Here is a 24,781-nt window from a genome sequence, read left to right on the forward strand (position 1 = left end):
CAGAAATATTATTCTAGCAAGGCTATTTCTGTTCTGCTCTGACAATGTGACTCTCTGTACCCAAAGGTACTGGCCCAAAAGTTAGGTTTTAGCCCCAGTTCTGCTGGTATAACCAGCTATATACTTTTAAGCAAGTCACTTTCTCTTTCTGTCTCAAGTTCTTCCAAAACACTTTCTTCCAACTCTCATATCTTATGAGTTCTGTAATTCTCTACTGTTAGATCCAAGGATATGTAACAGCCTTCCTCAGTTGTAATCTGATAGCATAACCATATAGTTCAAATATGTGAAGGATAGCAAGCAGTGAAAGATAGGCCAACAGGGAGCAAAAAAAGATAATCATTGATTCTAACAACAGCAACAAAAATCCCACTGGCATTTTCAAGAAGCTCTGTTGGTACCAGGAGAGGTTCTCTTGTCAAATCAAAGTGCCAACCAGTACTATGCATTTTCATGATCATCAGGAAATATCTTGGGGCGCCTGGTTGGCTCAGTCGGTTAAGCATCTCACTTCGGCTCAGGTCATGATCTCACGGTTTGTGGGTTTGAGCCCCGCATTAGGCTCTGTGCTGGCAGCTTGGAGCCTGGAGCCTGCTTCAAATTCTGGGTCTCACTCTCTTTCTCCCCCTCCCCAACTCACACTCTGTGTCTCTCTCTCTCTTTCATAAATAAACATTAAAAAAATTTTTAAGGAAATATCTTGATTTCCTATGGTAGGAATGTTTTGAGCAGATTCTCTGACCAGCCATATCATTTCTGGTTTTCAGGCATACAGAAATGTTTTTATTCAGTAAAAGTAAAATTCAGTTCAATAAAAGCTCTCTCTGATATGCACAGAATATCCAAGGAGCCACAAAATGAGAACTGTCCTTGAGGTCATTATTTATTGATTTGACTAATTGATTGCCAACATATTCTAGGTTCAACCTTAGAAAAATATCTGTGGTGTTAACTGAGCCAACAGGGGTCTTTGAAACTAACTAAACAGAAAAATACAAACCTGCCTAAATAAAGCCAGCTTTCCCTGTGTTATCAAACAAAAGCTATCTTTTTCCAAAAGCAATTGCTATTTTCTGTCATCAGGTGGGTCATTTGCCTAGCAGTAGTAGAGGTAGGTAAAAAATCTTTCAGCCAAATTGTTTTTACCATTTTAGAATATTGCCATGAAATGAAAGAAACCTTGACTACACAGGAGACTTAACACAGAAAAATTAAAAAAATATAAATATAAACTTTAATCTGTAAAACACAGGTGGTAAGAAGAACTCCACAGATTCATTTGGGAAATGTTTGACAAGTTAGCAAGGACATTTGAAGTAATTTCTTGTTCATTTCCCAATCGAGAAATCCATACTCTTATGACATGCTTCTATAGTTTTTGGAAATGACACAATGGTCAATAAGACTTCTGTGCTTGTGACTAGCATACATAAAAAATTCCTAGATTCCTGCCCTCAACCATCATATTAAGTAATTTGACATCAAGTAGACTAGATAGCCATTACCTGAACTCTGCAAACCCCTGGACTCAGCAATAAAACATGTTATAGGATTACATTTTATATTTCTTCAGCTTTAGCTAATGTTGAAACAGGAAGAGACAAAAAACTGTTAATTGTTGTTGTCAACAATAGTATGCTTTTGGTAAGAAATAAGATGAATACAACTACAATTTTCCTCAATCAAATGTTTGTTAGTTTCTTGTTGGCCTTACCAAAATGTGTACAACTGAACCAACATTTTAAGAACAAAAACAAACAAACAAACAAACAAATGTAAGGAAGACCTTTATATTCAATTAAACCAGTTGGTTTAAGAACAAAGAAATGCCTGGGAATGCAAGCTGGTGCAGCCACTCTGGAAAACAGTATAGAGGTTCCTCAAAAAACTAAAAATAGTACTACCCTATGATCCAGCAATTACACTACTAGGCATTTATCCCCAGGATTTAGGTGTGCTGTTTCAAAGGGACACATGCACCCCAATGTTTATAGCAACACTATCAACAATAGCCAAAGTATGGAAAGAGCCCAAATGCCCATCGATGGATGAATGGATAAAGAAGATGTGGCATATATATACAATGGAGTATTACTCGGCAATCAAAAAGAATGAAATCTTGCCATCTGCAACTACGTGGATGGAACTGGAGGGTATCAAGCTAAGTGAAATTAGTCAGAGAAAGACAAAAATCATATGACTTCACTCATATGAGGACTTTAAGAGACAAAACAGATGAACATAAGGGAAGGGAAACAAAAATCTTATAAAAACGGGGATGGGACAAAACAGAAGAGACTCATAAATATGGAGAACAAACAGAGGGTTACTGGAGGGGGTGTGGGAGGGGGGATGGGCTAAACGGGTAAGGGGCATTAAGGAATCTACTCCTGAAATCATTGTTGCACTATATGCTAACTAATCTGGATGTAAATTTAAAAATATATAAAATTAAATAAATTTTTTAAAAAAAGAACCAAGAAATGCCTCTTAAAATGAGTACAATTTTGAAGACCTTCTCCCAACCAGAAAAAAAAAAAAAAAAAACCTAAGCATGAACTGGAATTCTAGATTTAGTAAGACTGATTGCATGAAACATGAATAAATTACACTTCTTTACAAGAGCCAAACTGAACAGAATTTGTTATTGAATCCAGTTGCTAAGGACTTAAGAAACTGAATACCTACAGAACTCCTATATCTTAGATATTTCTGGAGAAAGCTGGAACCTAATACAGCTACAAATAAGAAATACAGTAACCAAATTATAGAACATCGCTCAATTTTATGGTGGGATTTACAACATGAGGAAAAAACTAACTGATTTGTTGGAGGGTTAGGGGATGGATGTGGAAAGGTATGCAGAGTTAAACCACAGATTGTAAGGAAAAAATGGCTTCAATTCGTTCTCTTCTGCTAAGATGAAATGAAAATAAGAAGCAGATGTCAAAACCGCAACCACGTGATATTATTCACATTACAGCCACAGCAGTGATACGCCATTCTTCCTTCTGAAGGTGACCACGTGCTTTGTTTTACACTAAGGAAATCAGACATGTGAAAGCCAACTTCTGCTTTTAAAATACTGCCATAAAGTTAAGAGCCAGGCCCAGGTATCCTATGAGAATATCCTAATCAGCAAGCCCAAAAGGAGAAGAAGATTTCTTAACTGCTCCTTTCACAACAACTTCCTTAAGCTCTGAGTCACATTTCTGGAGTCCCTCAAATTATTCTGACTCAAGTACGTTTATCATCCTCGGCTCATGTGCCTACCGACTTCGCACCTTATTAGTTGCCACAGTCAACAAGTCAGAAAGTCTGAGTGTTTCAACTTGTTTGGGAAACTGTTTTCTCGACCGAAATTTTTAAAAATCTCCAAAGGAATTTTTTATAAATTTTTTTTTTCAACGTTTATTTATTTTCGGGACAGAGAGAGACAGAGCATGAACGGGGGAGGGGCAGAGAGAGAGGGAGACACAGAATTGGAAACAGGCTCCAGGCTCTGAGCCATCAGCCCAGAGCCTGACGCGGGGCTCGAACTCACGGACCGCGAGATCGTGACCTGGCTGAAGTCGGACGCTTAACCGACTGCGCCACCCAGGCGCCCCCAAAGGAATTTTTTAAACATCATGCCTTCAGAAAGTAACCTTTCCTTTCTCTGCTACCACAGACTTCCTGTACTTTTCATAAGATCATTTCCATATTGTGGTACTTCTTCTGCCGTGCGGTCATCCGACAACTTGTTCTAGGTCTACACCTATCCTCCAGTACCCTGCAAGCTGCTTTAAGGTCAAACGTGAAGCTGCATAAATCTGAATATTCAAGGTCAACCACCACAGTATCTCCTATGAAAGCAGGCTTTCAAAGATGTTTTGATGTCCTCTACAGGGGCTGGATCAGTAACCTAAATGCGTGCAGTAGGCCTCAGGGTCTAGCAATACGATATGGAGTCGTGAAAACTGTGGCAAACTGGAGAATTTGTGCTCCACGGAAAGCAGGAGTTGCTACTCGGATGAGTTCTGCAGTTGGCAAAGCAAGGATTCAGGTCTGATGTTGCCAGATGTTCTATTTTCTCAAGAAAAACTAGATATTTAGATGACATTTAGATATCTATACGAATTCACCCAATTTTTACACATGGACTAAAAAAACTGTGAACCCTGTGTGGGCTAAAGGAAATCCACATGTGAATCAACTTTGCCCTGCAGGCCACCAATTTTCAACGTTATGCTGTATCATGGCAGCCTTCTCTGGGCCTCTAACTCCTTCTGCCTTATTTACCAGTTCCTTTTCCACCTTGTGTCCCTCACTTGTGGAACTAGACTTTCCTGATATTCCTTCTGGATGTGCTTTCTCTCTCTCCCCTGAACCCCACTGCACTTTGCTTTTATAGCTTTCTATTGTGCTTATCTATGCTGTCTTGTACCACATTTAACTATGTATATCCTGTGCCTCCCACAAGAAAATGTGTTCCTTAGGTCACTTATTATCTTTTTTAATGTTTATTTATTTTTTTGAGATGTGGAGAGAGAGAGTGGGAGAAAGGCAGAGAGACAGGGGGAGAAAGAAAAAAATCCCAAGCAGGCTCCATGCTGTCGGCCCAGAGCCCGATGCGGGGCTCGATACCATGAACCGTGAGATCATGACCTGAGCCGAAATCAAGAGTCGGACACTTAACCGACTGAGCCACCCAGGCACCCCAAGTCACTTATTACTATAACAATAACATCACTGGTTGAGTTTTGTGTCGGACACGCACTAAGTAAGCACTTTACACAAATCGACTCATCCACCCTTTCAAAGAGCCCTAATATGTAAGTGAGGAATCATTAAATTCGACTCCTGAAATCAATACCACACTGTATGTTAATTAATTTGAATTTGAATAAAATGTTGGAAAGAAAAAAAATTTTTTAATAAAAAATAGTAAAAGATAAAAGAGCCCTAAAGAATATTATTACTGGGGCACCTGGGTGGCTCAGTCGGTTAAGCGGCCGACTTCGGCTCAGGTCATGATCTCGCTGTCCTTGAGTTCGAGCCCCGCGTCGGGCTCTGTGCTGACAGCTCAGAGCCTGGAGCCTGTTTTGGATTCTTTGTCTCCCTCTCTCTGACCCTCCCCCGTTCATGCTCTGTCTCTAAAATAAATAAACGTTAAAAAAACCTTTTTTTTTTAAAAGAATATTATTACTATTTTATAAATAGAGAAACTAGGGTTCAGGGTGCTTCTAATTAATGCCCAAGTCCTCAGAACCAGTATGTGGAAGTGAACTCAAACCAGAACTCAAAGTGAGGCTTTTTGACTCCATAGTTCTACACTGGCCTGACTTGTCTTTCAGCACCCTACAATTCCTACCCAGTAAGCACTTGATTAATATTGTTGAATCAATTGCTGAAAACCAGAATTCACATTCTACTTAAAAGACATTCTTTCATAAGGAGCATGAAGAAAAATTACTGATGAGTTAATGGTTTGCAGAAGGGTTAAAAATAAAAATAATATGAATATGTGCTATGAATATTTGTGGTTCAGCAACAGATTGGAGCCCATTCATCAACTGCACAGATACACAAGGTTTAACCAAGATACTTTTCAGTGTATTTATCCAAAAAGAATTCCAATCCAAAAATAATATCTGCAAAATAATTTGCCATGTTAGCATTTCTGGCTTGAAAATTCAATGTGCAGTGCTGGCTTTAGTTAGAAATGAGAAAACGCCAAGAAGAAATTGAACAAAAGATTTAAAGAGTTTTTTTTTTTTTTTTGCATTCAAGAGGCATTAATTATTTCTTTTCATCAAATACGATGTTACATTTCTGTTTCTGCATCCAATGGGAATCTCAAAATGCGGTTTTCTCTTTTCTCACTAAAACTATGTTGTCTCACATAAAAATATATTATCTCAGTACGTGACAACTAAGTAACATACTGGTTTTCCCTTTTAGTATTAAAAAAAAAAAATTTTATCTGAACTATAAATGTGAATTCTGAAAGTATGATTTAAATGATGATGACAGAATCTCACCATAGTCGCTTTATTGAAATCCTAAAGGCTAAACAGATTTCTGAATTCTCAGTCTCTCTTTAAAGAATGACGTTTGATCACCATTAAAAAGGTATTTTCTGTCTTTAGAATCACTATTCAGCTTTGAGATCTCAGATACTCTTAAAATCCAACAACATAATAACAAAAAAAAATCAGGTGTAACGCAAAAAGAACAAAGAGTATCCCGGAACAATTTTATTTCCACCTCTTGGCTTCCTCCCTTTGGGAAATGGCACCTAGTAACTTAAATAAACCAGCAGTGCAACTAAGGTCAAAGTCCTGGGGTGCATTTGAGTAGGGACAGAGATTCCAATGCTCTGTTTTCCGCTTTTACCCCAATCCAGAAACGAGTGGTTTCTGCTACCACCACTCTTGCTGTGTAAAGGGCTCAGAAGCAGCTGTGCCCAGGCCTTGCCAACATGACCTAAGGAAGCCAAGATGGCTCCATAAAGGTTTTGCCAGTGACCAAGCGCGAAGATATTCTTCGCAATATCTTAACACTCCTCTTTCCCTTTGAAGCAGTTTCAACTGGCCCAAAGCCAGAACCCCAACCTTCAGTTGATGGCTTAAAGACTCAATATAAAGCAGAATTATTACCTATAGAATATTTATTTTTAAACCTTTTTTAGGAACAAAAAAAATCACATGCATCTAAGACTGTACAGAAAACGATTCGGTGAAATGTCTACAAAACTGGTAGAGGGTTAACGGAATAACAAAAGGCTGGCCATTTTCTGTTTAGGTGAAAACTACCACCCAATCCTGAACCAGATCCCACGAAGTACTGAGATATGGGGGTGAAAAAAAAGTATTTTCTTTTTACAAAGCTGCCATTACTCTTCTGTTTTTCTAAACAGAAAACTGTAAAAGAGTATTTCAGAAACTCTCCAGGGAGGAAACATGTTCCTTTCAAAATCCTCACAGGAGAGAAGTCATCAGCATGGTGAGAGCTTCACTGCTTGATGTGAAACTCAAAGAGCTGGAAGAATATGGCAGCATCAGGGACAAACGGCTGCCATTGCTGATACTTTGAACCAGAGGAATTAAGAGAAATAGAGGATGAATGAGTGCTTTACTGATTTTCTTCCCTATCCTGTCTCCTCATCGTGATCGAGAATTAGCTTAAATCATAAAGATGTAATAACAGTAAAACAAATACTTCCTAAGTGACCCTTCCCAGTAAATTATCAACTGAAAGAAAAATGAAGAGAAAGGGAAGTCACCAAAGGAAAACACGCACAACGCACGCGCTTACGGAAATTACTATCATTGCACTCGGAGTTGTGAAAAAAACAACTGGGAAGAAACCTCTTTAGTTAACAAGCAAATTGTCAGATTATGTGAACTAGCTTTAACACACGAACCTGAATAGTCTGTGTATCCTTAAATTAAATCTACCTGATCGCTGTGGTTTCCATGTCTTGGAGAAAAGTCGGAAGTTGTTGGTGAGGCTGCAGAAAGTTCCCGGAGCTTTGTGTCGATTTCGGCAAGCTGCTGGTGCTGGGTGACTGCAAATGTGTATCCTTCTCCTGGGACCAGCCAGCCAGACTGATCGCCCTAAAAGGAAACAAGAGTCACCGGGTCATTCCCATGCTACACTTTTTCCAAAATATCCCTTTCAGACTGCTACATCAATGCTCAGGACTTCACACACACATACACAAACACACACACACACACAAACACACACATTACAAAAAAACCCACAAAATTAACATTGGGATAGTGAAAGAAAAAAATTAGTAGTTTATTGTTTCATTATCTGCCAAATCTGTATAAAGTATATTCTACATTGTGTGGGTTTTTTTTTTTCCCCTGTGGAATAAATCTCTTGGCCTTGCAGTCTGGTTCTTATAACATTCTCATTTCTCCATTTTGAAAAAGTAGTCTGTGATATGTTAAATAGGAATAAATCATGTTTACCCTATAATCGACATGGTATTTTCAAGATTTGTCCCTGAAAAGTAACATAGGGTCTATAAATGCAGTTGTTTGGGTTTCACGAGCCTATTTATCATCTAACTCCTTATTCAACTAATATTTATGTCATAATGGGTTAAAACCCACTCATAACATTCACTCAAACATCTTGTGCTCAATGCCCACTGAACATAGACACTGCACTGGGCACTGGTGATTCAGTAGGAATCTCACAAGCTCTGCCCTTAGGGAGTTCTCAGTCTTCTGGTAGCAAAGATTTTAACAAGGTATGAAGAGTGCTGGTAAGCCAAGGCGCCATGGGGACCAGTGAGGGTCAACTAACCTTTATGGACATGAAGGAGCAAGAGAGACAAAGTGGTTGGAGAAGGCTTCCTGGAGGAGATAATCAATCTTAATCACATCTTAATCAAGGAAACAACATGGCTGGCTATGCATTTTAAAACTGGAACTTGCACGGGCAAGACTGGAAACAGAAAACCCAGTTAAGAAGCAAAAGCCATAATGTGGAACAAAAGGAATATCTCCTGGGAATACAGAACATAGAGCAGATTCCAGAGATACTTACAAAGTAGAAATTACAGAATCTGGAGATAATTTTTTTTTTTTTTAATTTTTTTTTTTTTCAACGTTTTTTATTTATTTTTGGGACAGAGAGAGACAGAGCATGAACGGGGGAGGGGCAGAGAGAGAGGGAGACACAGAATCGGAAACAGGCTCCAGGCTCTGAGCCATCAGCCCAGAGCCTGACGCGGGGCTCGAACTCACGGACCGCGAGATCGTGACCTGGCTGAAGTCAGACGCTTAACCGACTGCGCCACCCAGGCGCCCCTGAATCTGGAGATAATTTGATGGAAGCGTGGAAGGAGGAGTAAGGATCAAAGATAAAAACCAAATTCTGGATTTTCAGAACTAGGGGTATAGTGGTCCTATTGACCAAGCTAGGGAATACAGGAGACATAATAGGTTTGAGGAAGAAAATGGTGAATTCTGTTTGAGACCTTCTGATATTTACAGATGTCCCTAGGATATCCACAGATTATGTTAGGTAGTTAAATATATCAAAATAGAGACGTAGATTGTATATAAATATTTTAGACTCACCCACCTATCTATAGTGGTTCAAACTGTTGAACCATGGGAATGGGTGAGACCACACAGAGAAACATGTAATACAAGGACAGAAAAATCATGAAAACACTAGGAATAAAGGGGCAAGTGGAGGGTAAGGAAGGTTAAGAATTTCATACACTTTGGGGCGCCTGGGTGGCGCAGTCGGTTAAGCGTCCGACTTCAGCCAGGTCACGATCTCGCGGTCCGTGAGTTCGAGCCCCGCGTCAGGCTCTGGGCTGATGGCTCGGAGCCTGGAGCCTGTTTCCGATTCTGTGTCTCCCTCTCTCTCTGCCCCTCCCCCGTTCATGTTCTGTCTCTCTCTGTCCCAAAAATAAATAAATGTTGAAAAAAAAAAATTAAAAAAAAAAAAAATTTCATACACTTTGGTTTCATGACTCTAATACCAGGAACCAATCCCTAGGCAGTAATCAGAAGAGATACATGCAGAAACTTATGCAGAAAGAATTACATGTCTCCCCCTGACCCCAGCATCCAATGTCCCTTCCTGTTTCGGTGAAACCAAACACTGCATGAGACTTGGTAGGAGACAAAGCCTCATCAGACACCCCTTCTCCTCACCCACTGGCATCAAGAAGACAAGCAAATGACCTAGAATCAGCCGACCAGAAGCGAATGCCCTGGACTTGGACTCCCGAGGGAGAGAGACAGAGATGCAAAGATACAGGGGAAGTGAGGCAGTGATTGATGGTGACAGCAGTGACCTGGAGGACCCAGTGTTGATAGCAGTGAGGGTGGCAATGGTGATCATCTAGCAGGGGTGTCTCATGGCTGTGAGGCAGCTCCTAACCAGCCTGTTTCCAAGGAGTTTCTGAAGCCATGTTTCTGGGTACCTTGATATCTGCCCGGGTTAGAGATGTGTTTCTCCAAACTTCCCACCGAGTCTGTGGGCTATCCAAGTTTCCCAATACATTTATTCCTTTTTTTTTTTTTTCAACGAAGTCCATCTCTGTCCCTCGCAACCCAGAACATGGACTCAAATGTTTTTTGGCATGTCATTTACAATAAAGAACAATTGCAAAAGTCCCAAATGTCTAAAAATAGGGAAAAGTGAATAGATTGTAGTCTATCCATACAAGGATATGATACAGTAATAAACATTTTAAATACACTTATAAGTTGGGATATGAAAGCTATACATAATTATAAGAAAATATATTACTTAATTGGTCACAAATAAGAAACTTCAGTTAATTCTTCCTAAATAAAAGGGATACAAATACTGTACGATCTAAGTGAGAAATAATAGGGAGTCACAAAAAAATAAAACTATGGAACCAATGACTAAACATTGGTCAATAAATTTTAAATTCTTGTTTGAATGGAATTCTTTTTTAATGACACTGGGAATAAAAAGGATGTCAGATTAAATTCAACAGAAATGTAAATGTTTCATGCACTATGCTGTTACAGAGGGAAATTATATGTAATATGTAGTAGATGGCATCATGTTTTTCCATCTAGCACTTTCTAGACACCCTTGCTAGGTGTGGGAAATTTCAAGCTTTTAGAAGTCTTACCTCCCTAAGACAGAACCCAGAAAATGCTCTTAACCACCTTCCTTTACAGCGAGGGGCTCAGGTTTGTAACCAAGGATCTACAACTGAACTCACACATTCAATACTGATTTAGATATGAGTAATTTGAGATATGATGTAAAACCCATTTTGGCAGTAGAGACATTTGGTTTTGTGCCATTCATTGCAAGGATAAATTCCTAATACAGAAGGAAATCTTTTAAAAATTTTAAGTATCCTAGAGAGATTCAAGAGAATATCTCACCAACACAATTAAACATGCCACTATAAAGAACCACCCAAGGGCAAGAGTTCTGGAGAATTAAAACATAATTATCACCCTAGTCATCATCTTTCAGGTGCATCGGCTTATCAGAGATGGGGGAACAGAGAAAAGGACACACAGTGTCAAAGATACAGCAAATCTGAGGAAGGGCAAGAAGTTTGGTATGGTTTAAGAATATCGTAGATGGATCCCTTCCTCAAAGTGTTCCTAAATTCTTCCTGCCACACTTCCTAACTTCTTCCTCTGAATCTGCTTCAACATGTGCCACAATCTATCTGGTTTTATAAAATTGCTGCATAAAATGTCTATCCCTGACACCAGATAATAAGACGCCACCTTTCCCCTCAGATGATGCACAGAAAAAACTCTCAGCAAATATTAGTTTACAAAACAAAAAAACTGTAAAAATAACAACAATCTCAAAAGAGGGCTACATAGCTAAATAGCAGAATAGACGTGGTTGAAACCCAACTTGGAAAACTATGAAATGAGCTTATATAAGCAAAATGACAAAAAAAAAAAAGATGAAGGTTATGAGAAACATATTATTGGACCTGGAGGAGAGATAGAGGAGGTTCTCTCCCCACCTATATGCTTGTACACTGACTGATCTGATCCCCTTTTCCAATTTCCTTTTTCTGTGCCTTTCTCTGCTATTAAAATAAGAATAAGAAAGTAAGATACCTGAATCCCCAGTCTCACTTGCAGTGATGTATGAAATGAACGTGGCTACATGACACATCTTGGCTGATGAGCCGCAGGTGGAAGTCCCAGGGACACCATCCCTTCCCAAATGAAACGCAAAGCCTCAAAGGACTGTCCCTTTTCCCCTTCCCCCTTCCCTCTTCTTTCTGCCTGGAAAATGGACACATTATCTACAGATATAGCAGCAATCTTGCAAACCTAAACACAAAACCATACCAAGAATACAGAACAGGAATAAAGAAAGACACTAGCTACTTACACCTGGAGCAAAATTGTTATTGAAGCAAAATACACTCCTTACTTGCTTTTTTAAAAAAATTTTTTTAATGTTTATTTATTCTTGCAAGAAAGAGACAGAGTGTGAGCGGTGAAGGACACTCAGTCAGTTGAGTGTCCGACTTCGGCTCGGGTCATGATCTCATGGTTCATTGGGTTCGAGCCCCACGTCAGGCTCTGTGCTGACAGCTCAGAGTCTGGAGTCTGCTTCCGATTCTGTGTCTCCCTCTCTTTTTGCCCCTCCCCTGATCTTGCTCTGTCTCTCTCTCTCTCCCTGTCAAAAGTAAATAAACATTAAAAGAATTTAAGAAGTTATTGTATGTATCAATAATTTGCTAAAAACAAAAAAAAAAGAAATAGGAATTTTTCAAACCATGAGAGGAAAATGGGGAGAAATTAAGAAAACAAAATAAGTCTAATCAATGAAATGTCAAATAGACTGTCCAAAAAAGGCCCAAACATTATCAGTGGTCATAATAAACATATAAATTAAATATCCTCATTAAAAGATTAAGAATAAGGAAATAATAACAAAAGATAGAGAAACAATTACGGACACAACAGCAACAACAAAAACCCAGCTGTATGATAATTTGTAAATAATCTACCTAAAAACAGAAGTAAATGATAGAAAAAGAGTTTAAGGGGCCCCTGGGTGGCTCAGTCAGTTAAGCTTTTGACATCAGCTCACGTCATGATCTCACAGTCACGGGTTCGAGCCCCGCATCGGGTTCTGTGCTGACAGCTCAGAGCCTGAAGCCTGCTTTGGATTCTGTGTCTCCCTCTCTCTCTCGGCCCCTCCCCTGCTCCTACTCTGTCTCTCTCTCTCTCTCTCTCAAAAATAAATAAACATTAAAAAAAAATTTAATAAAGGAGGGACAAGGCATAAATACTAACAGAAATAATATTTAAAAGGCAACATTAATAATAAAAATTTTGTTAAATCATTTCTAGGAAGAAACATGGCACACCCCACCCCCCACCAGCCACAGGCATTGCTGCAATTGAGCAGTTTTTGGACCTAGAGTCAAAACTACCCTCTGCACCTACCTCTCTGAGGTTGGTCTAGATGCAGAACCTGAGCTAGGGATTCTGGTTCAGGTGACTTGTTGAGGGAGTGCTCTCAGAAGAGAGAGGGTGACTGGAGTTCTCCCAGGAGAACTCCACCTCAGGAGAAGGGATAGGGGATGATGGAAGCAGGCTAGGACAAGAGAAACAAAACCAGGCAAGGAGGTGGTGTCGGATGAAGCCCAGCTGACCCCTGGGGAAGCTCTGAGGGACAAACTGCAGCACAGAGCTAATCCCATCTTGAGTTGGGAGGGGGTGGAGATGGAGAGAGGTTGCCATCCTAGGCAGTTCAGCCCCCAACTAGCCCATGGCAATACTCTATGGAAAAAGGCAGCTATGCACCTTTGGCACAGGGCAGGGGGCCGGATGCACGGAAGGGACTAGGTAAAAGGGATCTGGGCAGGGTGCCAGCAGCACTCACTACACCTCACCTCCAAAAACATAGGGAAAGAAGAACTAGATGACAGGGCTATGGGCTTCAAGGTACACAGGAGAATACATTTCTTTGTGGAAGTAAAGAATCTTGCTGTAAGTTTAGTATGCAAACAAGTGCAAACGCTGAGCCACCGCACCCCTTAGATGACCAGCCCAAGCCCTATAAACACCCACACCTGCACCCTGGATTGCAGGCTGTTCCCCTCCTTGGACTGAGTCTGTGCTTCCTCCAGACTCTTCAGGGACCTGGATGCTCAAGGTTAACTGGGCAGGAGCATGATGGTGCTCTTTAGGAGTCCTGAGGACTACACCAGTGTAGGGATAATAAGAAATATTCAAAATAAAAAGAGACAGGGAAACATATTTATATGTCATTAATGACTAAGCCCATTACATCACAGGTAGCAGTTATAACTGTGAGAGCTAATGTGTAGTGACTCTTATAATAACATAAAAAAATCCTCTTCAGAGTCAGTAATGAATTGACCAAGAAAAAAATCTGAAAATTTTAATGAAAATAAATTTGTAAAACACGATTTTTTAAATTTTTTTTTCAACGTTTATTTATTTTTGGGACAGAGAGAGACATAGCATGAACGGGGGAGGGGCAGAGAGAGAGGGAGACACAGAATCGGAAACAGGCTCCAGGCTCTGAGCCATCAGCCCAGAGCCCGACGCGGGGCTCGAACTCACGGACCGCGAGATCGTGACCTGGCTGAAGTCGGACGCTTAACCGACTGCGCCACCCAGGCGCCCCAAACACGATTTTTTAAAAGACAGAGAACATTGTCCCATAATTTAAAAACTTATTGTAAATGTGTGCTAATGTCAGTGACATGATAAAGAAAATAAATAAAAATTAAGAAGCGTAGAGGTCTCCCATCCAAGTACTAACCAGGCCAGACCCTGTTTAGCTTCAGAGATCGGACGAAATCAGGCACGTTCTTGCAGTGGATGGAACTAGAGTGTATTATGCTAAGTGAATAAGTCAGTCAGAGAAAGACAAATACCATATGATTTCATTCATATGTGGAATTTAAGAAACAAAGCAAATGAACGTAAAAGGGGAAAGAGAAGGCAAACCATAAAACAGGCTCTTAACTATAGAGAACAAACTGAGGGTTGCTGGAAGGGAAGGGGTCAGGGGGAGGTGTTATACAGGTGATGGGGATTAAGTAGGGCACTTGTGATGAGCACTGGGTGATGTAGGGAAGTGCTGAATCACTACATTCTACACCTGAAACTATATTACACTGTATGTTAACTAACTGGAATTTAAATAAAAAATTGAAACTACAAAAAAAAAAAGGAAAAGAAGAACAAAAACAAGAAGGAGAAGGAGAAGAAGAAGGAGAAGGAGAAGGAGAAGGAGAAGGAGGAGAAGGAGGAGAAGGAGAAGGAGGAGAAGGGTAGAAGTCACTGAATATCAGAGCTTACGTACCTCAGGACTGGACAGCCCCAAATCTTTGTCATCTAAGTCCTTCAAAAGTTCAGTCAGCCTTTTCTTCTCTCTGTCAATCATAAGCACTGGCATTCCTGAATCCTTAGCCAACTATAGAATGTATTAATAAAAAAAAAAAAAGTAAATATTCAAAGCAATTCATGTTCAGGAAAATAAAAGTGGGCCCTGAGGTTTCTATAGTACAGACACATTAAGGTAAAAGTTGTGAGATTAGGCATTTTTCATTTGTGACGTACATTCCAGCTATAAGCAGGCCCTCATGTTAGCCATTTCAACACTTTATTTAAAATATAAAACAATAAAACATGGGAAGTTTGCAAACCTCTCGTTATATATCAATGTAATAACTTATCTGCTGAGGTATTTGGAAGGATCTTGCCACTTCCTATGTGGCATATATCTACTGACTGAAACTGCTTTTATTTATTTGTTTTTATCTGTGATTTTTAATTATCTTAAGCCTTACTACATAATTTACACATGTGTGCTGATAGCATATGTCCTCTACTTTAATCCTTCTAATGAGCTGGCAAAAGCACCATTAGCAATCACACATATGTGGTATTTCTACAGTTGCATTATTGAAGGGCTGTTTAAAAGACAATCCTGAATTATAACTTAGTCTGACTGAGTGAAGAATTCGCAAGCAAAGTTCGCTACTATAGTGTGACAGGTCTCACTAAATTTTAAAAATATCTGGCCTTACAGCTCATCTATAAAACGTGAGAAGTGTTAAATATTCTTTGTTTGGTATTATACATAAGCCACATGAAAATGTGTTTAATTAAGCAAAAGGTAGCATTTTAGATGCCGTGAACTTTAATTAAATCGGCAGTTAGGACCAAAAAGATAAAGTGGATGTTGCCAGCTTCAGCCCTGGCCTTTTACAGGCTAACTAACACAACATTAAAACCCAGCTGAGTCTTGCTGTTTGTTGGGAGAGTAAAGGGATTTCCTCAGTATTTAAATAAAGATAACAAGTTATATAATTCTAAGTATTAAACCCATCTCCTACAGGTTTAGAGATGGCAGTTACCATCTCTGTGAAAAGTTGAACATTACCAATCGATTCCAACCCTATCTTTCAAGGGGGAAAAACAGGGACAGCACTGGTAATTCTGGTAATTCTGAACCAGGATTACTATCCGAGTTCAAAAAGCTGATCAGATTCACTTAACCACAAGCCAATCGTACTTAAATCAGGACTGTCCAAAAGGAATAGTCTGTCAGCCATTCCTGATCCAAATTCTGGTGTCTGAGATCAATTTAAATATGGTACACATAAAAGAAGTCATGAGACATTTGGTTCTGTAATAAATAAGCAGTGGCCAACGATTACTCCTTAGTAGCTTTTTTGAGATAAACTATCAAGTCTGTCCTCTCCCTTTGTCTTCTTAAAGCCAGCGAAGATCAGTTTTCTTCCAGGGATGTACTTCTTGGGATTCTCCAACTACTCCATCAGTGTCTCCTCTCCCCAGGTGATGTCTTTATTCTTGTTGGCATCCGTGTAAGAAACTCCGGGGGCCTGACTTGTCTCTCACCCAAACAGACCATGGGCCCTTGTCTCATTCTTGTGCGTCCCTCCCCTTTCCATGGTATGGCACTGGGCACGCTACTGAACAAAGTTCTTCTTGCCCTACGCAACATCATCTATCGTAAAGTCACTCTTTCGTCGCACCCAAAAAGAAGTGCCCGCTTGCAAGCTGCACATCCTGCTGTCTCCTAAATGAAATTGCTTTGACATTTCAAGAGCGTCATATAGGAAATTTGAACAAAGATTCAGCGACTGTTGTTAAAAGGGGAAAAGGGAAATCTATGCGGGGGGGGGGGGGGGGCTGCCGTGTCAGCAAGAACCCCGGGTGTGGGGAAAATGCTACTGCTCTTGGCAAATTAAATAAATCAACATAAAATGGGCCAGCACAGAGAGATCGGGTTGGAGGTTTCCTTCAGATCAGACGAACATAAAGAGAAAAACCAGAGGCCCAGAGGCCAGTCCTGGCAGTGGCACATTGACGCACAAATCTAGTCTACCTGGAAATGACGTGGCAGTTGTGGAAGAAGCATCAGGCTTGAACTGGGAGGAATTATTTAACTCTCTGCTCTTATGAATAACTTTACACTCACCAATGCAGTTTTCTAGTAACCTGACTGCCTGAGTGGTTTGCCACAAGCCTTCTGCCCACTGCACCTACATTTCTTACCTAATTAATTAATCAGCATTCTGGTCTAATAGGGGAACCCCTTTTCCCTTGGTTAGTTTGCCTTGAGGACACCAAGTCAGGCTGTAGGGTCTGGAAGATCAAGGTTGAAATAATCAAGGCAAGTGACAAGTGATAGGCTTCCTGGAGGCTCAGCTGGAGAGGTCAGGGGACAGACAACCAACTGGCCTCTCCAGCTGTGCCAGGAGCATTTTCCATGCAAATTGCTAAATGCACCAGCTATAACATCAGTCTCATTACTTTCAAAAGCCAATTTTACTAATATGCAATTTAAAATCTGGGAAGCATTGTCTGACGCTATTACCTAAATAAATGTTTTTCAAATTGCAAGAACCGGATTCATTTCTGGGTAGTGAAATAAACGTATTGAGTTGCAGCTAGCATTTTTAAAAGAGGTAGAATAAGATAGGATGGAATTAAAACTAGTAAAGTTAAGTACTGGTCCATAAAATTTTTCTTTCATTTATATAGACTGTTTCAATTACATACATATGTGTCATGATCAAAAAAAAATATATTTAAAGACACTGAACACAACTATTTTCATTTTCATAACTCATTTAATCCCATATTCTGGTTTCTAAATTTCTAAGTACATACCTCAATGTTTCGTTTAATAAAATCCTGGCTGTGTTTACCCCTGAGCTTAATCTTTTCTGTATTTGAGAAAGGTTTCTTTTCTGCTCTGATCAATGACTCATTTCCTTCCACATCATAGGTAAAATCTAATATTAAAAAAAGTTCAAAAGTTTTCATAATTATAATTGTCCATTATGCTACAATTTTACCTTATACATACATTTAAAATATATAACACACATAGAAAAACTTCCAAACTCCAAATCCAGAAACCTAATATACATATGGAGATTTATTCTTATGGGTAAAAAAGATATATAATACATACACACACTCACACACATGAATATTACTCAGCCATAAAAAATAGTAAGATCTCGCCATTTACGACCACACAAATGAACCTAGAGGAATTATGCTAAGTGAAATAAGTCAGACCAAGAAAGACAAATACCATATGATTTCGCTCATATGTGGAATCTAAAAAGCAAAACAAATGGATAAACAAACAAACAAAAAGCCAAATCAGACCTATAGTATGGAGAGCAAAGTGATGGTCTCCGGCGGGGGGGGGGGGGGGGGGGGGGGGGGGGGTGGGTAGGAGATGGGCAAAACGGGTGAAGAGGAGTGGCAGATACAGGTTTCCAATTATGGAATGGATGGGTCACAGGGATGAAAGGCACAGCGTAGGGAATCGAGTCAATGACATCATAATAGCGTGGCATGGTGGCCGAGGGAGCTACACTTGTGAGTGTGGATTAACATATAAACCTGTCAAATCACTATGTGGTACATCTCAAACTAGCATAACATGTGTGCCACCTATACTCAGAGGAAATTAATTAATTAATACAATATATTTTATCTTAGTCTTTATATGAAACAAAACTTCCCCAAAAGACTAGAGTCATCTATCCTGTGATTCTATTAATATGCCAGCACCCTCTCTGAACAGTAAGTGTTTGTTCACACCTGTCTTTTAAGCAAGGTCTGGGCATAAGTGTCCTGGATGTTCCACATCCCATCCGCACAAAGCCTTACAGCTCATGTCACTTTGTCAGTTTTTCCCAACCTTTGAAAAGAGGCCTGAGTCACCTTCTGACCCTGGGTGCTCAAAACAAGGGTGAGAAAAATACTTATGGACTCTTATTCCCTTCACTAAATATCTTTCTTCACTGTCGTCATGTTCAAAGCATTTAAAGCAAGATCATGTGAAAGCTTCTTTAAAGCTCTAAAAACAGGCATAGGGAAGACTTTTCTTAAGTGACAAATGGAATCTACCCTACAAATCAGGACAAATGGCCACATTAAAGTCCAAGAGGGAAAAACACCAACCAGTAGCTCAACACAGACAAGGTTTGCTTAAAAGTTATCTGGGCCTAATAAGAGAGGGTACATCAATAAAAAGGACTAAGGAAGCTAGTAAGTTGGCATAATTATAGCTAATTATCAAAGATTCAACACAAATTTAATAATTAAAGAATATATTTTGATAACAATACCTAGAAAGAACCGGGAAGAGAGTAAGATCTCTGGATTTAAATTCTTTTCAAAGAAAAATAAATTTGAGTAAGAAAAAAGTTTCACTCAAATTTAAGTTACAAGTGTCTAGGCAAATAAATCTGGGCTTTATTATTGGGATTTTATTTCTTTAATCAATAATGTTTCTTAATTAACTACCAATAGTTAAAGTACGAGTTACTTTTTTGGTGCATGGCCTCCTTAGATACAAAACAGAACTTTTCCCCATATTACAACTTGTATATAGTCTTTTGAGCTGAAATATAAAGTCTATTCATTCCGTCAAAATTTCATATACTCTTAAAAATACAATATTAAGATAACTCATATTAAATGCATCCACATCTACATTTATAATGATTTCTTTAAAATACACTTTCAATAAACTATAGTAAAAACATTGGACTGCCTGGTCAGAACTGTCTCACTAGAAATGTCCTCTTCTCCCCATCCTGGTGGTGATCAACAGGAACAGAAGTTTCCATGTTTCTATAGTAACCTCAACCCTTGCTCGGTTTGATGAGTTGGTTGGACCAGTGGTAAGCATTTAACCCAAGCTGGATCAGTTGGTATCTTCTCTGCAATTCTGGCACTGAGTTTCCCTCTCAATGATTAACCACAGAATATGCTTTTGGGAATCAAAAAAGCTGTCTACCTCCAGGATTGTTTCCATAAATTTTCTTTTTTGCTTAAGTTAGTTTTCCATTACTTGCAGCCAGCTTTTCTTTAACTCTTTATCATATAAAATTTTAAATATCCAAAAGTAGAATGAATGCTATGATAAACCCTCAACAACTAACTTCAACAATGATTAATGCATGACCAATCTTGTTTCATCTTGATTCATTCAGTCACTTTCACCTGCCTCTGGATTAAATCAGATCAAATCATTTCATTTGTGAATATTTCTATATATAGCTATATTTCTTGTGACAATATGCAAAATCACACAAATTAAAACATACCTTGATTGACATTCTGTTTACGGTTTTCATATTCTTCTGGAGGGACTTGAGTGTGAAACACTGAGAAAAAGGTGTCTTCATGCTCATAGCAAGAAGGGTCTGTTGATTTAAAAACTCACTTGTTCAATACACAAAATAAGTGGGAAAGTGTCTACATGAACAATTGTTTAAACGTTACATCTAATATTCTCTGCAATATTCCTCAATCCCCTCCACATATACATTTCTTAAAATGTCACTTCCAAGTAGAAATTATAATTATCTTTGTACACTTTAGCCATTGAAATGAACAGGAGAAAATCCAGATAGTCAAAAAGCATTTCCCTAGAACTTCTGTGCAAAGAAGATGTACAAGTGTGTGCTAAAATATCGCTTTAACTCCCTGGAATTAATGTATCCAAATCCCAACATTCATATTATAGAGAATACGCACACTGAGTAACTTTGTATTTTTCTTTTTGTTTTAGGTCCCCAAAGTAAAGATTTCAGATATAGGGTTAGTCATCAAGATAAAAGCATTGTGTTGGGAATGCAAACTGGTACAGCCACTTTGGAAAACAGTATGAAGTTTCCTCAAAAAACTAAAAAATATAACTATGCTTCAACCCAGCAACTGCACTACTAGGCATTTATCCATGGGATACAGGTGTGCTGTTTCGAAGGGACACATGCACCCCCATGTTGATAGCAGCACTATCAACAATAGCCAAAGTATGGAAAGAGCCCAAATGTCCATCGATGGATGAATGGATAAAGAAGATGTGGTATATATATACAATGGAGTATTACTCGGCAATCAAAAAGAATGAAATCTTGCCATTCGCAACTATGTGGATGGAACCTGAAGGTATTATGCTAAGTGAAATTGGTCAGAGAAAGACAAATATCATATGACTTCACTCATATGAGGACTTTAAGAGACAAAACAGATGAACGTAAGGGAAGGGAAACAAAAATCATATAAAAACAGGGAGGGGGACAAAACAGAGGAGACTCATAAATATGGAGAACAAACAGAGGGTTACTGGAGAGGGTGTGGGAGGGGGGATGGGCTAAATGGGTAAGGGGCACTAAGGAATCTACTCCTGAAATCACTGTTGCACTATATACTAACTAATTTGGATGTAAATTTTAAAAAATAAAAAATTAAATTAAAAAAAGAAAAAAAAAGATAAAAGCATGTGTTTGAAAGAGAAAACCGGAAGACTCTTAGCAGTTAGGTTTCTTCCTTTTAGGATTTACACTCTTGGGCTTACACCCATAAAGAAATTAGGAAATTGTGTTTTTCAACTCTTGTTTCAATGTAATTTATTTTATTTTCTCCTATTTAGCTAATTGAGACATTAGATATTTGTAAGAAACTGCTAACATAAATAAGTATCCTATTTTTTTTAAGTCTCTTTCTATGTCTTAACGTGAGAAACTGCCAGGTTGTGGCAAAGAAATATTTTTGCTTCCGAAACATGATGAATCTTAAAGATGTTACAGGATCCACCACCTATCTTTATTTTTTTTTTAATTTTTTTTTTCAACATTTATTTATTTTGGGGACAGAGAGAGACACAGCATGAGCGGGGGAGGGGCAGAGAGAGAGGGAGACACAGAATCGGAAACAGGTTCCAGGCTCTGAGCCATCAGCCCAGAGCCCGACGCGGGGCTTGAACTCACGGACCGCGAGATCGTGACCTGGCTGAAGTCGGACGCTTAACCGACTGCGCCACCCAGGCGCCCCCACCACCTATCTTTAAAGCAAACTTGATTCAAGCACCTCTTTGAGATGATACAGGCAAAGGAAGTACACAGAAGATACATTCACCCCAACATACAAATATCACCAAATTCAAAACATACAACTTCTGATAGTAAAAAGAAATGTATCAATTCCAGTTCCCTAATTTGGAATTCATAATAATGTAGCATTGTTGGAATTGTCATTCCAACTTTAATCCCACACAATCTTTGAAGAGGAGTTAATCTAGCAAATCAGTGGTATAAGCCTTGAGTGGAAGAGGGATAAGCTACTTTTGTGGAAGAGACAAAAAGGTTTAAAGTTCTTGTCAAGTGGTAGTATATTTATTTTTCATCCCATAATTCCTTCTTAATAGGAGTTTCACTCACTTTTACACTGAAGCATGTATAAAGATGCAAAAATATGAAATCTTGCAATACTAAAAACTATTACAGCAAAGTGATATTTGGAGATTTTTAAACTAAGGCCTTTTCCGAGGCTAAAATTATTCTTGTGACTCTGTGGCTCTTTACCCATATTCTCAGCGGTATTCTGTATATTCAGTACCTCAGAGAGAAAGTAAGTACAGCCTAGAACAAAGGCCTGATAGCTCAGCTTTGAGTTTAAAAGACAACAGTTTTGGAAGTCTGGTATTCAATTGCAGAAGCTTAACTCCTCAAGAGAAAAAAACAAAAAGCATCTTCTGAATTTCCAAATTCCTCCTTTAGAAAGCTCTTCCTTACAGTAAGGAAACAACTGATTACTATAAAGGAAATGTCAGAACTAGAAAACAGCCATTGGGGGTGGGGGGTGGTGCCTGGGTGGCTGAGTCGGTTAAGTGTCGGACTCTTGATTTTGGTTCAGATCATGATCTCACGGTACATGGGATAGAACCCCAAGTCGTGCACTGACAGTTCAGAGCATGCTTAGGATTCCCTCTCTTCCTCTCTCTCTTCTCCTCCCCTGCTCATGCATGTGTGCACTCGCTCTCTCTCCCAAAATAAATAAACTTTAAAAAGAAGAGACAAGAAAAGAGCCATTGGGTAACCATCATAATAATACTAGATTCAGATAAGAATCACCAGTAGATGATAAAAGCAGCAGGTGAAACTTTGAAGAATGACAGAATAGCTTCAGAGTATATCTCCACGAGAGAACTTACTCAGTAAAAAAGGAAAAATACTAACTTTACAGTGGAGAAACCTGGAAGACACCACTTCAACCAAGTGATCAAGGTTAACCTTACAGTGATGGGACAATCGACATCATGTACTTTCTGCTAGGATCCCTGGAGGACACAGTGGGATTCCTGCCCAAAATGTATAACATGAACCTAAGCTTGTGGAAATGTAAACAAACCCAGACTGGGGAACAACCTACAAAATATCAAGCCTATGGTCTTCAAAAACGCCAATGCCGTAAAACACAAAGAATGACCAAAGAGACATGACAACTAAATTATTTTGTTACAAAGGATTTTAGCGGGACACTTGGCAAAATATGAATAAGGCCTGTAGATTGAATAATAGTATTGAATCAACATTAATTACCTGATATGTGCATGTGTGTGTGAACACATATGTCCTCGTGTGAAGAGAGAGACAAATCTATACAGAGAGAGACAGAGACAGACAGAGACAGAGGAGGATGTGGTAAATGTTAACACTTGGAGAATCTGGATAAAGGGTCTTGAAAACTCTTTGTACTTTTCTTGAGACTTGACGTCTGAAATTATATCAAAATTAAATTTAATAGGAAATTTTTAATAATTCCTCTCTTCACTAGAAACATTTATTCAGGGGGAGTTGGGGGAATCTCCCTTCAGAGATCAAGAGCCAGAGTGTGAGGGACTGAGCACATTTTAAATAAGAGCCTTACAAGAGAAAGATCGCAGGATGTGATTTTAAGTTGTTTCCTGCCTCCTAAGGAAGAAATCAAAGCCCATCCCACACGGTGCAGAAGGACCCAGAAGAGCATCGGAGGAAATGAGGTTAGAGTAGATACAAGTGACACAAGTGTGAAGCTGCTTCCTGGTACACATTCCCTTGGAGGTGGGTGAAATCCTGAAGTTGGATTGAGACACCTCCCCACACACACCCAAAGAAAACAAGGAAAGCCAGGTGCCTCACTGCACACTTGGAACTCTGAAAGAAGACTCCACACACAGTGCTCCACATTTACACGTGACAGCTGCAAAGCAGCAAAGGCAGTGTGCCACGTTTAGAGAGAGACAGGGCCTGAAATTCATTTTCTCTCTCTCTCTCTCTCTCTCTCTCTCTCTCTGTCTCTCTCTCTCTCTCCCCCCCCTCCCCCCCCCTTCCCTCTCTCTCTCTCTCTCTCTCTCTCTCTCTCACACACACACACACACACACACACACACACACACACACACTTCCTCATGGCTGGCCTATGGTATGGAGATCTAGAAATTCTCACTTACCCCTGTGAATTAGATGAAGCCCTCCCCCATTGCACGTCATTATGCCAACCAAAACTGCACATACCCAAATGTCCCTTACAATTGAGAACTATTCTATTAGACTATCATTTCAATAAATTCAAAATATCAAAGCAATGACCGTAATATTATACGTTGCTATATTAGCTTTTAAAATATAGGGCTTATAAAAAATTCTAGAGAACAAGGGAAAGGCACCATCATTTTCCACTGAACTATTAGATCAATAAGGAAACAAGAACACAATAACAATAGAGAATAGTGAGAACACCATAAAGAATGCACTTGGGAGGTAAAGCTATTTTCAGAAATAAATTCATAGCAGTGATGCTTTTATCATATTGCTACAGACTGAATTGTATCCCTTCAAAATCTGTAGGCTGAAGCCCTAACCCTCAGTGTGACTGTACTTAACAGGGCTGTTAAGGAGGTAATAAAAGCTAACTGA

At 39.2% G+C, this 24,781-nt stretch overlaps 1 protein-coding gene and 1 pseudogene across 2 annotated transcripts in view; both read right to left on the bottom strand.

The window, feature by feature from the left end:
- FSIP1 (fibrous sheath interacting protein 1) overlaps window positions 1-24,781 on the bottom strand; it is a 199,896-nt gene that overhangs the window by 137,292 nt on the left and 37,823 nt on the right. For both annotated transcript variants that reach the window (XM_086710334.1, XM_025919980.2), the window contains exons 6-9: window positions 20,147-20,245; window positions 17,682-17,806; window positions 14,842-14,952; window positions 7,443-7,601 (exon numbers count right to left, since the gene is read on the bottom strand). In XM_086710334.1, the coding sequence (XP_086566460.1) occupies window positions 7,443-7,601; window positions 14,842-14,952; window positions 17,682-17,806; window positions 20,147-20,245 (494 nt within the window). The remainder of the gene's footprint in view (window positions 1-7,442; window positions 7,602-14,841; window positions 14,953-17,681; window positions 17,807-20,146; window positions 20,246-24,781) is intronic.
- Window positions 14,963-17,659, bottom strand: LOC147580170 (cytochrome c pseudogene; annotated as a pseudogene).

This window comes from Puma concolor, chromosome B3 (genome assembly GCF_028749965.1).
Source record: "Puma concolor isolate L17-30 chromosome B3, mPumCon1.1.hap2, whole genome shotgun sequence".
Taxonomy (NCBI): Eukaryota; Metazoa; Chordata; class Mammalia; order Carnivora; family Felidae; genus Puma; species Puma concolor.